The 14,418-nt window shown below is 47.7% G+C and overlaps 1 protein-coding gene across 1 annotated transcript in view; it reads left to right on the top strand.

The window, feature by feature from the left end:
- Positions 1-14,418, top strand: part of LOC144170764 (uncharacterized) — a 233,639-nt gene that overhangs the window by 133,294 nt on the left and 85,927 nt on the right. Inside the window, exon 5 of the mRNA XM_077700752.1 lies at positions 8,479-8,594. Coding sequence (XP_077556878.1) covers positions 8,479-8,594 — 116 coding nt within the window. The remainder of the gene's footprint in view (positions 1-8,478; positions 8,595-14,418) is intronic.

Below are 14,418 nucleotides of genomic sequence, written 5' to 3'. Positions count from 1 at the left end.
TGCCCCGACACATTTACAATACGGCTAATTTCGTTTCTTCCATTCATGAGATCTCTTGGTAACCTCAACGAATACGCGAGATACCTAAGCAAATGTTAATCGACCAGTTTAGGGAAAATCCCCAAGGTGGAATAAGTTTCTGCGAGGGACAATTAGGCGCTGTCTCCGAACGCCCTTCTCTTTTGTATAAATCACTTTCGGCGGTGACTTGGTTGAGGTGAGCTGTCGATATTGAGGATCAGCAAATAGTTCTCATTCTATTAAGTTCGGTAGCCGCAAGGAGTAATGAAAAAACGGGACAGGTCCAACAAAGCTCCACAGTGATCATCCAGCGCAGCGATAATTAGAGCACAAAAAGAAAAGAAAAGTGGTGTGGCATCAGCTCGCCACACTAAAACAAGATGCACGAACATCAACAAGTAGGTGTTCATCATAATGTCGTCAGCTGCAGCAAGTGAGAAAAATCCACGATGGCTCAAAAGAAAAAAACAACAGAAAGTAATCCCCGTAGTGCACAAGAAAAGGAGGCAACATTCATGTTCATAATCGTAAACAACATACTCTCTCATTTCCCCTGCTCGGAATAGCTAACAAGATTCTAAGACACTAGAAAGGATTACCTGATATATAGCAAATAAAGGAAACAGTCTGGCAGTTTATAACCGGAGTCCCTGTTTTCAGCTCTGCCAGCGTTTTGCGCCGGTGGGAATATCATAGGCGCTATGACGGAAATCTTGGATCCGCGATTCTATATCACCAACGAAATGAGCCCTGCATATTCTTCCGTTTCATTGGAGCTATGTTAAAAAAATTATTGACACCCTTCTACTGCGCACGGAAATGCAACAAAAATAATTGCCCGCGTATCTGCTCCTTTCGTTGCAAATGTCTTTCGTGGAAATTTGTCAAGTAAATGCCCCCATTCGCTTTCCCGCTCACCTGTCATGCTGTTCCTCTTCCATCGCGTTCCTCCCAAGGTAAACACGCAAAAGGTTTGCTCAAGTCAATTGAAATTTACCGCGTAGCACTGCTCCAGGCCGGGTACCTTGATGCCAGCGCTGCCGTACGGCTGAGACGTGCGTGAATTGAGGTGACCTACTTCAACGTTTACAGACCCACGTTGTCCTATTCCACGTGCGTTCCAAGCGGAACGTGGAACCTATCTGGTGGAACCTTTCGTAACTGTTGCCGCTTGATTTCTTGAAATGCCACCAGAAGCTATAATGGCGCGTGCGACAGCAGTCGGTGGAATGAATTTTTTTTTCTCCAGTAAATGTAGTATTTCATTTCGCAAAAATCAAGCATCCATGTATATATAATAAAAGAACACTCTAAATATTACTTATGTATTGATTTCCTGCCATATATTTGCGTAATGTCTTGTTCTTGTTGAACAATTTTGACGAGTATGAACATTGACACCGTACTTTGATGTTTAGATATGGCTGTGGGTATATAAGACTGTTGCGCAGATTTTGTTTCACCTTGGCCGGGTGGCCGAATCGAGTCACAGACAGACCAAAATTTCTGCGCTGAAGTAGCCTAAGAAAGACTATCGTCTTTAATATAAACATGCACTACCTTTACTCGACGCACACTGCGTATCCGTCGTGTTCGCTGCTCATGAAGGAATGAACATGCTGAAAATTGAAAGATTTTTGTTTCTAGAGGAGAGTTAGCGCAAATATTTGCAGAGTTCGCAACGTAACACTTCTTTCGCACACGATGAAGTCCCCGTTTCGGTGTAAGTGCCACAGCGTCCTCTGCTTAACTACCCGCCGCGTAGTTTTGGATAGGGGAGTACTTACGAGGTGACCCCTGGCTTGGACGTCAGCTTAGGGGCTCGCGCCGCTGTCGTCTGCTACACTACGCTTGTGAGGGCCAGCAGTTCCTGTGCAAGAAAATGCCCGCTTTAATGATTTAGTGAATCAAAAAGCTTATTTCTAGTAATTCAGTTATTTATGCCAGCTTCTGACACATCTCAAGTTTTCAACACACGAGGAGGGGAGAAAAACATTCTTCAGAGCATGCGTCAGAAGATCGTATGTAACTTGTCCTTTATAGCATATTCGCGATGTTCAGCTCTCAGAGCTCCTCGATAAGTATTCAAAATGCGGAGGCTTCCTAGAGTAATTTTGAGATGCTCTTATGAAGACTCAACAGTCTAATGCTACGCACGAAGCAGCAGGCCCCTACACGCGCCTTGCACAGCAGGAAAAAAAACGGCTGTCTTCTATTTCTTTCGTTGTTGTCGACTTGTATCAGATGAATGTTTTTTTTTCTGTACCCAACGCATTAATTTTCGGTATATTTTGGAGGCTCACAAAGATAGTGTAGATATTTTCTTCAGGCTGTATGGCGTACATTCCCTTCTTCACAAATTGGCTTTCGTAATGGCGGCGTGCGAGAAGGTGCATATCCGCAGCGTGCGTTGTTTATTCACATGCAAATACAATGAGACGGTTTGTGCTACGCAACCGCTATCGCGCCCTAGATAACGTTGTCCGGAGTACTCGAAGGCGGATTTTGTGCTGCGAATTTCTATCGTAACCCCCGTTATCATAACCAAGTGACTCTCAACCCGAACAATTATGACATGATTACGGTGTTGAAGGCTTGATATGCTCGCTAACGAACGAAATAAATAGTATACGTGCATACATTACAAGTGTCGAAGCCGATGAATACTTCCAAACAGTTCTTTATTGTTTTCCAACCCTTCCAGGCGTAAAGACCAAATCCTGGTCTACTCGGAATGGAGTGTTATGAATTGAAGAAAATTACTATTACTCTCTTGTTTTAAGCTGAGGACCCGGCTCACTAATCATCTCGACTTTACTGTTAAATAAAGTTTCTCCTCCTCCTCTCCCCTTCTCCTCTTGAGTTCAGTTTTCCTATAACGCATGTCGGAATATTGGGAAGGTGTGGCTCTGGGAAATGTACTGAAATATACCTCCGGGTCTGAACAAACATTGCGTTACTGTATCTTTACTGTAGACGTGATTCGTTTTGCCCAATATGCCATCATACTGGTTAGAAGCCTGGTATAAAACCAGCACGTGCCTATACACACAATGGGGTATTTGGAACTCAACTATAATTTCTTGCAGTCCATAGTGCATGTCGGCATACTTTCATGCCATGACAAGGTAAATTGGTGTGATACAATACTTTCGAGCATTCGGAACGTTGCAAAAAAACTGTTTTACCTTAAATATGATAACCTGTAATGCCTTCTGCCAAAGCCGACAGCCGCGAAGGCCTGGAAGTTGTTTCGGTCTTGCATTTTCGCTGTTGTCGGTTACTAGCAGCTGGCTGCTCCCTTTGTTCGAAAGGTTGCTTAATACAGAATATGACGCATAGCTCCGACTCTTCGCGCTCCGCACAGGACCGGCTTCGCAAGGAATACGGCGATGTCGTCAATGTTTCTTCTGTAGCGTTATCCAGGAGTGTAAGTCACGCCTTGAGCTAGTGTACGCGATTTTAAGTCTTTTATTATGACAAAAAGTTACGCACACGCAAAATCTGCCGCGGATAAGCATCAGAAGTCAACCCAGCGCAAAGAAACCGCAGGGAGAGCGAGCCCGAGTGAAGCAGACGACAAATGCGAGAATCCCTAAGCCAACGTCACGAAGGCGCGCTTCGCAGCGCCGCCCGTGGTCGCCCTCACGGCCAATATCTTTCCTTTGTAGCAGAAGGGCTGCATTTCTGGTGGATGCAAAAATTTTCGTTCTCCTAAAGAAATGCATCCAGCTTTACGAAATTTATACGTAATTCCTTTCATGTGCTTCAAGACTTTTCCAGGGTAAGGTCAGTAAGATCTGGGTGAGCCTTATCATTTTGGGGTATGCATGAGTAAGTGCATGCCTGCGTGAACCTGCTTGATAAGGGGCTGCGGGTGCGTATAGTTCCGCTAAACGACGTTAGTCAAATCAGCAGCACTGGCAAATCGCTCACCCATGACCTTCGGGAAGCCTCCTCGTCCTCGCATTTTATTCTCATTTACTTGTTTACTTAATCACATTAAACGAAGTAGCATGCATAATTCTTAGCTCTGGATATATAAGCGGGGTCGCAAAGTTCAAATTGGGTTCAGCGCGCGGAAGCTACAGCTGCACACAGAACTTCTTTACGCCCTACCGATAAGGTTACAACTGTCTTGTTCCCTGGCGACCACCGTCTAAAGGTATTTTGGCTGAAAAAGGGTGTTCGGGCAGGAAAGTATGCTGCAAGGCGAAATTTCAGGGCACTGAAATACGGCTCCGTGGCAGCACAATTTCGTACACCGATGTAATCATAGATTGAACACGTAGCACAAGTCTTTTACGTATCATGTAAGCAAGTACAGGACAGGGGAAGAGGCAGTTTATACGTCACCTACCTTACGGAAGGTTTGTAGTTTTCTTACTTTTACCGTCAACACAACAGAATCGTTTGCCGGAGTCGGTGGGCTCGTCGCACAACTAAAACATGTTAGCGTCAGTTCCCAAGCTAAATATATGCTTCGCAGTATATGCGAGTAAGTTTGCAGGCTTACAAAAACATCTTTATCATTAAAGCAGTAAACTGAAATTGGCGTAATCAACTTTGTAACACCTACCTTAACAACACCAATTTCAAACTTTTTATGAGTATTAGGGTGCAAAAATTGTTTCACGCGTGGCCTATGAGGCGCCTTGTTTGAGGTCTACGCAATTTAGACCACTAGGTGAATTCAAAATGGCACCAAGCCTAGGTGCACGGGTGCTTTTGTCCCCCCGTCTCCGCCTGAAAATGGGCCGACGCGGCCGGGAATTGAACCAGCACGCTCGTGCTCGGCAGAGCAATACCTTAGCCAATCACATGCTCCGCAGTGGGTAAGTTGCAAGTGCAGCAGACGCAGTTCGTAGGCTGCAAGCACAGCAGACTCGACCTCTGAAAACATTGCGCTTTCTCTCATCTCTTCCACAACCTTTTCCACGTACACAGCAAACGCGGAAACACCTGGCCCATTACCTGGGCACTCTTAAGTTGTTTCCAGCGTTTTATATCGGTGGAAAGAGGCAGCCCTTTATAGAGGTTCGTAAGCAGCCAGACACGCCAAGTTACGTCGAGACAGCAATCGCATCCTGAAATTGAAGATTTCGACGAATTCGACCGTCTCCCACGGGCGACACGGATCAGCTAAAGTATAAGGAACCAAATACAGTCATTCTGGCGTTCCATGACTCCATGCGTTGTCGTTCAAAACAGCAGCAACGACATATAGAAAGCGTGAGCGCCACGAGAAGAGGTTTTTTCCGATGTTGTAATTCAGAGCGTCCATTCCTCTCCTCGTAGATTTCGCCCCCTCAACTACATGCGAGCTGTTTCACGCTATCGTCTTTCTTTCGGCAGCTACCGGCAGGATTTATTATTTAAACGCAATTCCGCTTCTTTGGCGCGGACTAGGTTGCCTCCATCACAGTGAATGCATGAGTTTGGGTCCTGGCCGCAGTTCTCGCTATCCCCACAGGCTTCATTCCTTGACGTTTTGCGTGTCTTCATTGCGCGCTGTTGGCGAGTGTGGGAAGACCATTCCGCCATGTTTACAAAATAGCACGCACGTGGTGCTCAGGCTTGTGTCCAACGTTATAATTTCGAAAAAGAATACTGCAACTGAATGCGAAAGGAAATTACGCTACTATCAAGGGCGTGGAACAATTTGCCTTGCATAGAATCAGGAATGGAGATTTTGTGTGAGCTTTTGAGTTAAAACTTGGTTAATACTAATTTCCTCTCCCTTTTAAAAAATTTTTCCGGGACCTAGGGAACATTTTGCTTTTGATGCAATTACATCCGCTTAAAGTAACTTAGAAAGCCCCCGGGTAGCGCTGGAGGCTGCGCAAAAGCTTACGTAGAAGTAGGCTTCCATCGTCTATCTGGAGTGTTATCATTTTTTATCGATGACGTCTTGTGTTTTCTGTGTATTTATTATCTTGTAATAAACCTTTCCCCTGTTGTTCGTCAGTGCTCTTGTTTACCCCTTCTTCCGTCCCCGTCGCTGCGCTGTTTTAACACGAAAGTGTTTTATGCCCGAGTCCACCAAGATCTCACCGACGTCATATCCGTCACGGAAATGACACCGCCAGACAAAGTTCCGTTCACGTGGCTTCGCCCGGATTCGAGCCACGGTCTACGAACGCGCCTTATATCTTTCCCACTACCTTGATCATTCAAATGGTGCTGCCGTCTAGGAGAGGCAACGCGCGGTGGTTCATCATGACGCTAATGATCGCCGACAGTTGGCGCCTCGATGCCAGCTTCTTCGTGCACGCGGGACGCGGGTGAATTGAGGCACCATCCGCTACCTAAGCTTTCGGTTTAGGTTTCGGTTCCGGTTCGATTTCGTTCGCACAATTTTCCAGGAGCTGTGGTTTCAGTCGGATTTACGCAATGTTCCGGTGCGTACAATCCTGCGTCAAACGTTGATGCGTCTAACGGTGCCATACCGACGTAATATAAATAGCGATGTGCAAGTTCATATGGATGCACAATAAACATTTAGATGCTTCTGTGAAGGCACATTTCACTTTCTTGTTTTACCGATTCCTATGAAAGTGGAATCAACCACATTTTTCAAGTCGACAAAATCAAATATGCCTTTCTATCTGACAAGCTCCCGACCCATGAATGCTCGGGCATGTTCTCACTGATCCTTATACGGCCTCTATTTAGGTTTCATACGGGCTGCACAGCACTCTAAGTTCTTCTTAACATTGGTTGACGCATAAAAAACGAGAAGTTACTACGGTCATTATCAGCGCATACCGGCTGGTTTTCTCACTCGCTGAAATGTTCTGGGAACAACACGTAAAGACTGCTAAACGCCGACCGAAGCTTCTCTTTATCCGCTGAGGCCTCGTCCGCGGTTCAGGCACACGGCGACGATTCAAGAAGGTGCCGCTGTGAAAGTTAGGCTCCCTTGAAGTACTCTAACTGATCTACCCGCTTCCATATTCTCTTGGTGTGCAGCCTAATATTTTGTACAAACGCTTGTCAGCTCAGCTCGCTTGCTCACGAATAATCCCAGTCGCTTTGTCACCTCTTCACTTCCGTTTACTTAAGAGCGGACTAAAAACGAAACTTATTTTGCGGGGAAAAGATGTAGATCTGTGCGTGTAGTGCAAATGAACGGGGATATAAAGAGATGAAGGGGATATATTTCATATTCTTTTTCTTAAGCCCTGTCGGAATCAAAGGGTTTCTGTTTCACTACTTGCATCCTGTTATTCCTTTTTTTAAACGACCTAACGTGGGGCCGGGTTATCCTTCTTAGATATCGGATACTGCTTCAATGCGGCGCATTCCTGAAATAAGAATCGAAAAAGCGGCCTCGTTGTTTGTTCGGAAGGTTTCCGCAGTTTGGGAGCTCCAGCAGCTGCGCCTAGCTGCCGCTGTGAATTTGCAAGTCAAAAGCGCCGCTTGCCGTGGCATGATGGTGTGCTTACCTCACGTCTGATGCTGTCGCATTTCATAGCGGAGCATTTCAAGAAGCGACTGGCTTCGCGTGCAGTTTTAAAGCAAACAGAATTCTATGACGGGGGCCACATACGGAAGTGGGGTACTTTGTGAATTACTTTTTTAATAAAAGCATAAAATACCGCCTGGCTGTGAAAGAAGTAGACAGAGGGCTCCTTCGCATGAGGGCGTTTGTATACGAATGGAGTTTCGCGCGTTAGAAGGCTGCTGCAGCTTTCACATTCTTGACGGAAACCATTTTAGGCTACTCTCCTAGTACTTTCACGTCAGCGTGCACGTGCGTACGTGGTCATCGATGGAACAGAACCCTAAGAAAATATTTGATTATTCTTGCCGGTGCCGAACCATGGGTACATCATCGTTAAATGACCGTGCTGTCCGCTGTGCCACGAAAGTTTTCTTTTCTTTACCGCATGGGGGGGCAGGTACAAACATGACAGTATGACTACATATAACGGCCAAGCAGACGAAGGAATAGGCCAAAATTGGGGTCAACAAACATACAGCGAAATTAGGGAAAACGTGCGCGAGAGTTGAAACCAGGGAACCGGTTAGAGGTTTGGCTTAAACAACTATGTACACTATTTTAAAACGTCACCTTCTACCGACAACAAGGCTTTGTTGATCGAGGTGGCATCGTCATGCGTTTCACGTAGTCGACACCGCCGCAGCGGTGCAACCGACGCAACAATGGCAGGCTGGAAACTTAAGATGTACACTGAATACAGTACTATGCAAAGTTATTACAACAGGTAAAATCGACGAATACGGTACCTTCATTAACATATCAACTATGCGGTCCGCACTAAAAGCCAGAATGTCAATTTTTCTCTGTCAAAGTACTAAGTGTATTGGAAAGTGTGTGCTTCAGTAGCATGCGTCCGCGATGGTGAGATCCTACGAGGAGGCTTACATCGGTGTGCGCGTACATTGAAGGTTTCCTGTAAGGGATACTTACACGAATTTGCTTCCTTCCAGACGAGCTGGTCAGCAAAGACGAGCCGTACTTCGCAGAGCCGATACCGAGCCTCACCGTGGCCGCGGGACGGAATGCTGCACTAAAGTGCGTGGTGGAGAATCTAGGGAACCACACGGTGAGCCGTCTTCTTTGGTGCTTCAGTCTTTTAAGTGCAGAGCACTTTAGGCGCTCGCCTTGTCGTCGTAGCTCGCTTGCTGGACCCGAGTAGGGCAACAGGGCGTCCCGTGGTAACGCTGTCGTTCGCGGCGTACCTCAGAGGCTTCGAAAGCCAAGCAGTTTATAGTCGTAAGCGTTCGAAACTCGTGAACCGCTGGCGCTTGTCCTACATCTCCCCGTTGTTTAGCGCGAAGAAAACTATAGGTACATTTGAGGCAAAATATACGTAACTAAACGGCAGCGCCCGCGTTCATTTAGTTAGGAACGCTCGTAGGGTTGGTTTTTACGGTAGTAAAAGGAAAAAGCGTCCGCGCAGGAAAAAAATGGCGCGTTCGAAATGACGCAGAATGAATGAATGACATTATTTAGAAGGGAGATGTCGAACGCCTCGTGTGGGTAAAGAGGAGAAAGAGGAGGGGAAATAAATAAACCAACGGGGGGATGGGGTTCAATCACAACGCGTGGCCGCGCACACGGACCACTTGATTTAGGTCATTTTCACTAGACCTGTATGCCCAGTAAATGTCCACAGGGTCAGTAAAGTTTCCTTCACGTCGCTCGAAGGCGTTATTCATTCTTGAAAAGACGTGACGTGAGGAGGTAGACACCTGCGGCGTTCCTCGGAGAGTCCGGCACAATCCCAGAGAACGTAATGCATGGTGGGTCGGTTGGCACTACACAGGGGGCAGGAAGTGTAGGAGGGGGAACCGGTGTGGGGCCATCTGGTCTCTCTCTGCCGAAACGCCGGTACCAGGTCCATCGGTCGCGGACGTCAGGAGTGACCGCTGTGCCGGAGCGGGCCTCGTGTAGAAGGACCTGGAGGCCTCGCGGGATGTCCTCGGGAACTGGTGGGTCTGGCCTTATATAGGGTCGTTTCCGTGAGGTGACGCCGTCGCCGCATTTTTCGGATACGGCGCTCAACGACGGGGTGGTTGAGGGCAGTTTCGGGAAGCGGGGCGGGCATTGCATGAGAGTTCTTGGAGGTACGAAGTGACTCAAATGCCATGCGATGGGCGGTTTTGTTCCCTGGGTTGGACTGGTTGCCGGGGTCCATTCTATAGGCGGTATTCGTTGAAAAGTTAAGCGGTCAATTTCTTCGCTTGGCAACACTGGAAACGGCCACAAACATGGCCGATGCGCCATGGACACGGCGCGGCTTGGGCCACTGCGCCCGCACGCCGAAGAAAACATCGGCGTGCGTCACCTGCTCCCCAATCCGATTCTAAACGGTGGCGTCAACAGAGATATTAATAATCGCACTCACATTGAACTCGAGGGAATACTTTGCGTTCGGTGAGGTAGAGTTTCTAACGTGAAACATAGTCATGTGTTTCACAGTCGTGCTTAGCATGGACAAGTACCGCCATCCCGCAGAGCCCGACGTAACACAGTGACGGCGCACCACGGCCGGACTAGAGCGGCGACGCGCGATGTGTTGATACGGCCTTCGCAGCGGCGGCGAGAACAATGCAGCCCAGTCACAGCCTCGACGTAAAGTTCCGCCGCCAACGCGCGCACGCCGCTGCTCTAGCCCAGAGCCTTCTCTAGCCCGGCCGTGGGCGCACTCACACGGTTGCATGGAGGAGAAGAGGGGTGCCTGATCTGCGGGCCGTGCTCACAACGTCGCCTAGCAACAGACGCTTGGCCACACATATGGCGGCGCACCCTTGGTTGCCTGCATGCATTCCACGCCATTGAATACCGGCTATAAGAATTGTGGTGTCATTTATTTGAACGGTGAGTGGCGACGGTTGGAATGGTTGTCGCGCGTTGCTTCTAGCATTGCTTCAATCGGTGGCAGCGATGCAAAAGTACACAAGTAATTTAGTTTGGTGTGCTGAGGAAGTCGTGTGATAACTCGAAGCATTTTGTGATGTAAAGTTCGAATTTTAAGTGCGAATGCACTTCTTAAGCGACCCTGAACCTGCGTCCACCGGCGATGTCCGCGCACGTGGAGATGGGCGCGCGAAGCCTGGCCGCTGACATGGCACATACCCACGTGGGGGATTGGCCAGGAATCTCCTCGTCTTCCTTGGCAACGGGGGGAGATGGGCGCGCGCTGCCTGGCCGCTGACATGGCACATACCCACGTGGGGGATTGGCCAAGAATCGGGCGTGAGAAGGGCTAATGCACCTGCTTAAAGGAGTATTGACACGAAATTTCAAAGCTGAGATCCGCTTTAGCAATCAAGTACAACGACAACACAAATAGGTGTCTGTGAATAAATGCATCTTTCTTTCTTTGTAGTTGTGTGTGTGTGTGTGTGTGTGTGTGTGTGTGTGTGTGTGTGTGTGTGTGTGTGTGTGTGTGTGTGTGTGCGTGCGCGCGTGTGTGTGTGTGTGTGTGTGTGTGTGTGTGTGTGTGTGTGTGTGTGTGTGTGTGTGTGTGTGTGTGTGTGTGTGTGTGTGTGTGTGTGTGTGTGTGTGTGTGTGTGTGCGTGTGTGTGATCTCTCTTTCGCGAACATTACCGAACCGCGCAAATTCAACTCGTGCATTCGCACTTTCACATTCTTCCCCTCGGGGAAATGCGGGGAATTTTTGATTTAGTTGGGTTTGCGTCAGGTTGAAGCAGGTCCCGCCATATGTTAGCCGGGAAGTTAGAATGTCTCTACCGATGCTCCGGATGAGGGCGGTGCCTGTGCTACCTAATTTTGTGCCGATTCTGTGGAGAAGGTGGGCTGTAGCATCCCAGCCCTGTCGGACCTGCTTGAGCCATTCCGTGGCGTTGCCTTTGTGACTGATAGGAACGCCGAGAAGGCAGATCCAACCTTGCGGGGTTAGCGGAATCTCTTGATTTTTAAGGTAAAGATAAACTTTTTGCCTGTCCTGTTCTTTGCCACCGAAAAGCAGCAGAGTGGGCTTTTCCAGTGAGGAATGAAATCTTACTGCCTGGATGGCGTTTTCTAGCACAAAAAGGGCTGCTTGAATGTCTATGCACGCCTCTTCGGTGGTAGGATAATCGTCTCGCTCCGTCCACAGCGTGATATCATCCGCATAGACGGTGAGACGCGAGCCACTGGTTTTGTGTAGGTCAATTGCCACCTTTCTCATCACCAAATTGAATAAAAGGGGTGATATGCGGTCATTGTAGTAGGTTTTCGGATGGTCGTTGCCCTTACGGTTCTCTAACGTTACATTTTCTAGGAAACTGGTAACGTAATTGTACATCCGCTTTCCCGGATAATGGTTCTTGATTTCGGCAAGTATGGCTTCGTGCGAAACCGTGCCGAAGGCCTTCTGCAGATCAACTTCCACCAGAATATGTGGTTGTTCTGATGGCAGGTCTCGTCGAGCTGAATTAATGAGCCGTCTGAGAAGCCATAGACTGTCATGAGTCCCCATGTTGGGGCGGAGACCAGTCTGGCCAGGGTGAATGTGGTTGTTCATTTGTTCAAAGTGGTAAGTGAGGCGATTAACAGCCATCCTTTCAAGAAGTTTACCTATTGTAGATGTTAGAGCGACTGGTCGGAGGTTACGGACGTGGTTTGTTGGTTTTCCTTGTTTGGGGATCGGTTGTATAACCGGGTGTTTCATAGAGGCAGGGATGGAGCCAGATTTCCAAACATCGTTGAGGAGCTGGAGGAGGACTTGTTTGTTTTGTTTGTCGAAATTCTGAAGCATAGTCCACGTTACACCGTCTTTACCAGAAGCGCTGCACTTGTTAACCTGGTGGAGGGCAGTCCCCATTTCCGCCACAGTGAACAGTGATTCTTCATTGTCTTCGTCCGTAACAGTTACTCTGGGGTGGGGAGGTGGAGGCGTAAGGCTGGCGTTGGGGAAGAAGTTGTAGGCCGCCTCTTGTTCAATTGTTTCGATAGAGGACCCAATGCTGGGAGCAGTTTTGACAATACAGTTACCAGTCTTTTTCTTGCCGTTAAGGGATCGAAATGTGTGCCACAGCTTTTTAGTAGAGGTGCCTGTGTTGAAGTTATCGCAGTATTCCGTCCAACGCAAGAAAGACAGTTCTTTTTCGTATCGCTTAATTTCTTTATGTTTGAGATGGGCTCGCTTCAGGTCTCGAAGTCGTCTCCCATTACATTTGTAGTGGTTCACGAGTACGTGGTAAGTATCTCATAGGTTTAGCAAGTGCCGGTCAGGTCAAGGACAGCCTTCCTCTACTGTGAAACTCTGAGAGCTTGCTTGATAAGCGCCCTGTATTTCGTTACCGAGGCTAGTTATGTCGTGCGCTTGAGTTGGGCAGATGGAGCGGGATCAATAGGCTTCCCAATTCGTGGTGATTATTCGCTGTGTGCCCTGCCGGATTTGAGCCCGTTTAAGTCCAAACCATATGGGGTAGTGATCACTACCCCAAAGGTCTGTTGCAACGTGCCAGTCAATGACGCAGGAAGGCTCCAAGCGCCAGAAGAAAATGGCGCGTTCGAAAGGCTCCAGCTGCGCAATCAAAGAATGGCGCGTCCGAAATGACGCAAAACAGCTCCAGCATGCGAAATTAAAGCAAGCACAAAAAGAACATAACTCTCGCTTGTGCAGTTTCAGGCAGGGGGCGCGCGAGCACTGCGAAGGCGGGAAGTTTGAATTTCTTGCGGTGGTAGCAGTGAGCGGATAACTGCGGTACAGCCCATTATGGCGAAACACTGCTCTGCACTCCCGACAGCTTCCACATTTAGTGGAACGGCTTTTTTTTTTTTTTTGCTGCCTTAACGCATGTGCGACAAAATCCGACTTCTCCTTGTCGTCGTATCCTCAACCGATATTTCATTGAGGGTAAGTAATTTTACATTTTATTGTATTTAATACAAAACGCACCTGACACCGTGTATAGCCGTGTTTAATCGAGTTGTTTTCTGTGCAAACTAAAAGTACTGTTAAGTAGAAGTTGCTCACACATAGCGCTGTTTCCATTGTGTGGCACGTGTGTAACGTCGAACGGTACCCATTGTACCGCCCCTCCTACTCCCCTTGTCACTCCTCCTATAGCGCACATTAACGCACACATATTCATGCACACTCACACGCAAACGCTGATGCACATGCAAAATAGTTTTGCAACAACCGCGGCAATGGTTCTAGCTTTGAAGCAAACTTCGCATTAACATTTAAGGCGGGTGACATAACACTCGTGTTCGTCATGAGAAGGATCATGATCGTACCACATACACGCACGCATACAGACATGCGCATACGCCCACATGCGCACTTTTCTCACTCTAGAAATAATGCATGCAAATTACCGGAAGTGCTGTTGACATGGCTTACGCACTCTAGATTTTAACCTGGTCGCATGATTATAGCAAGCATAAACCACTCTCTCCAGAATTTCTTGTGTGCCGGTACGGGTCCACACAGAACACAAATAAGCCGGAATGGGAGTGAATGGCTTGTGTCATAACTCAGTACCAATTCGGAGTTTTCAAAACTCCTTCCAATGGGAGTTTCGCCTTACTCCCATTATTTCGGCAGTTTTTTCAGTAGCATATGGGAGTTTCATTTTACTGCCACTACAATGGGAGTTTACAGGGGTACCATTGGGAGTGTATTGTTTCCTTCAACTGGGAGTTTTCAGGGGGCGCATTCGAGGTTTTTTTTGTGTGTGTGTTTTTGTGCGCTTCATATATATGCGCTGCAGTTGAATTTATTACTGCATTTGGGAGTTCTAAATAAGGGCACAGGCCGCATTTTTATTTTTCGTTGGGGATCACGTAATTTCTAGTCTTTTTCCGCTTCAAACGTTGAATGGCGAAACGTGAAAAGTTTGTTTTCTGCACAGTCAATTTATTGCATAAAAATTACATGAAATACGATACGCGTGTGAACACGTTAA

Source organism: Haemaphysalis longicornis, unplaced genomic scaffold (genome assembly GCF_048455015.1).
Source record: "Haemaphysalis longicornis isolate Haplotype H1 unplaced genomic scaffold, Haemaphysalis longicornis Haplotype H1 scaffold_2, whole genome shotgun sequence".
NCBI lineage: Eukaryota > Metazoa > Arthropoda > Arachnida > Ixodida > Ixodidae > Haemaphysalis > Haemaphysalis longicornis.
Note: the sequence above shows the minus strand (reverse complement) of the source record. Positions and strands in the feature narration are given on the sequence as shown.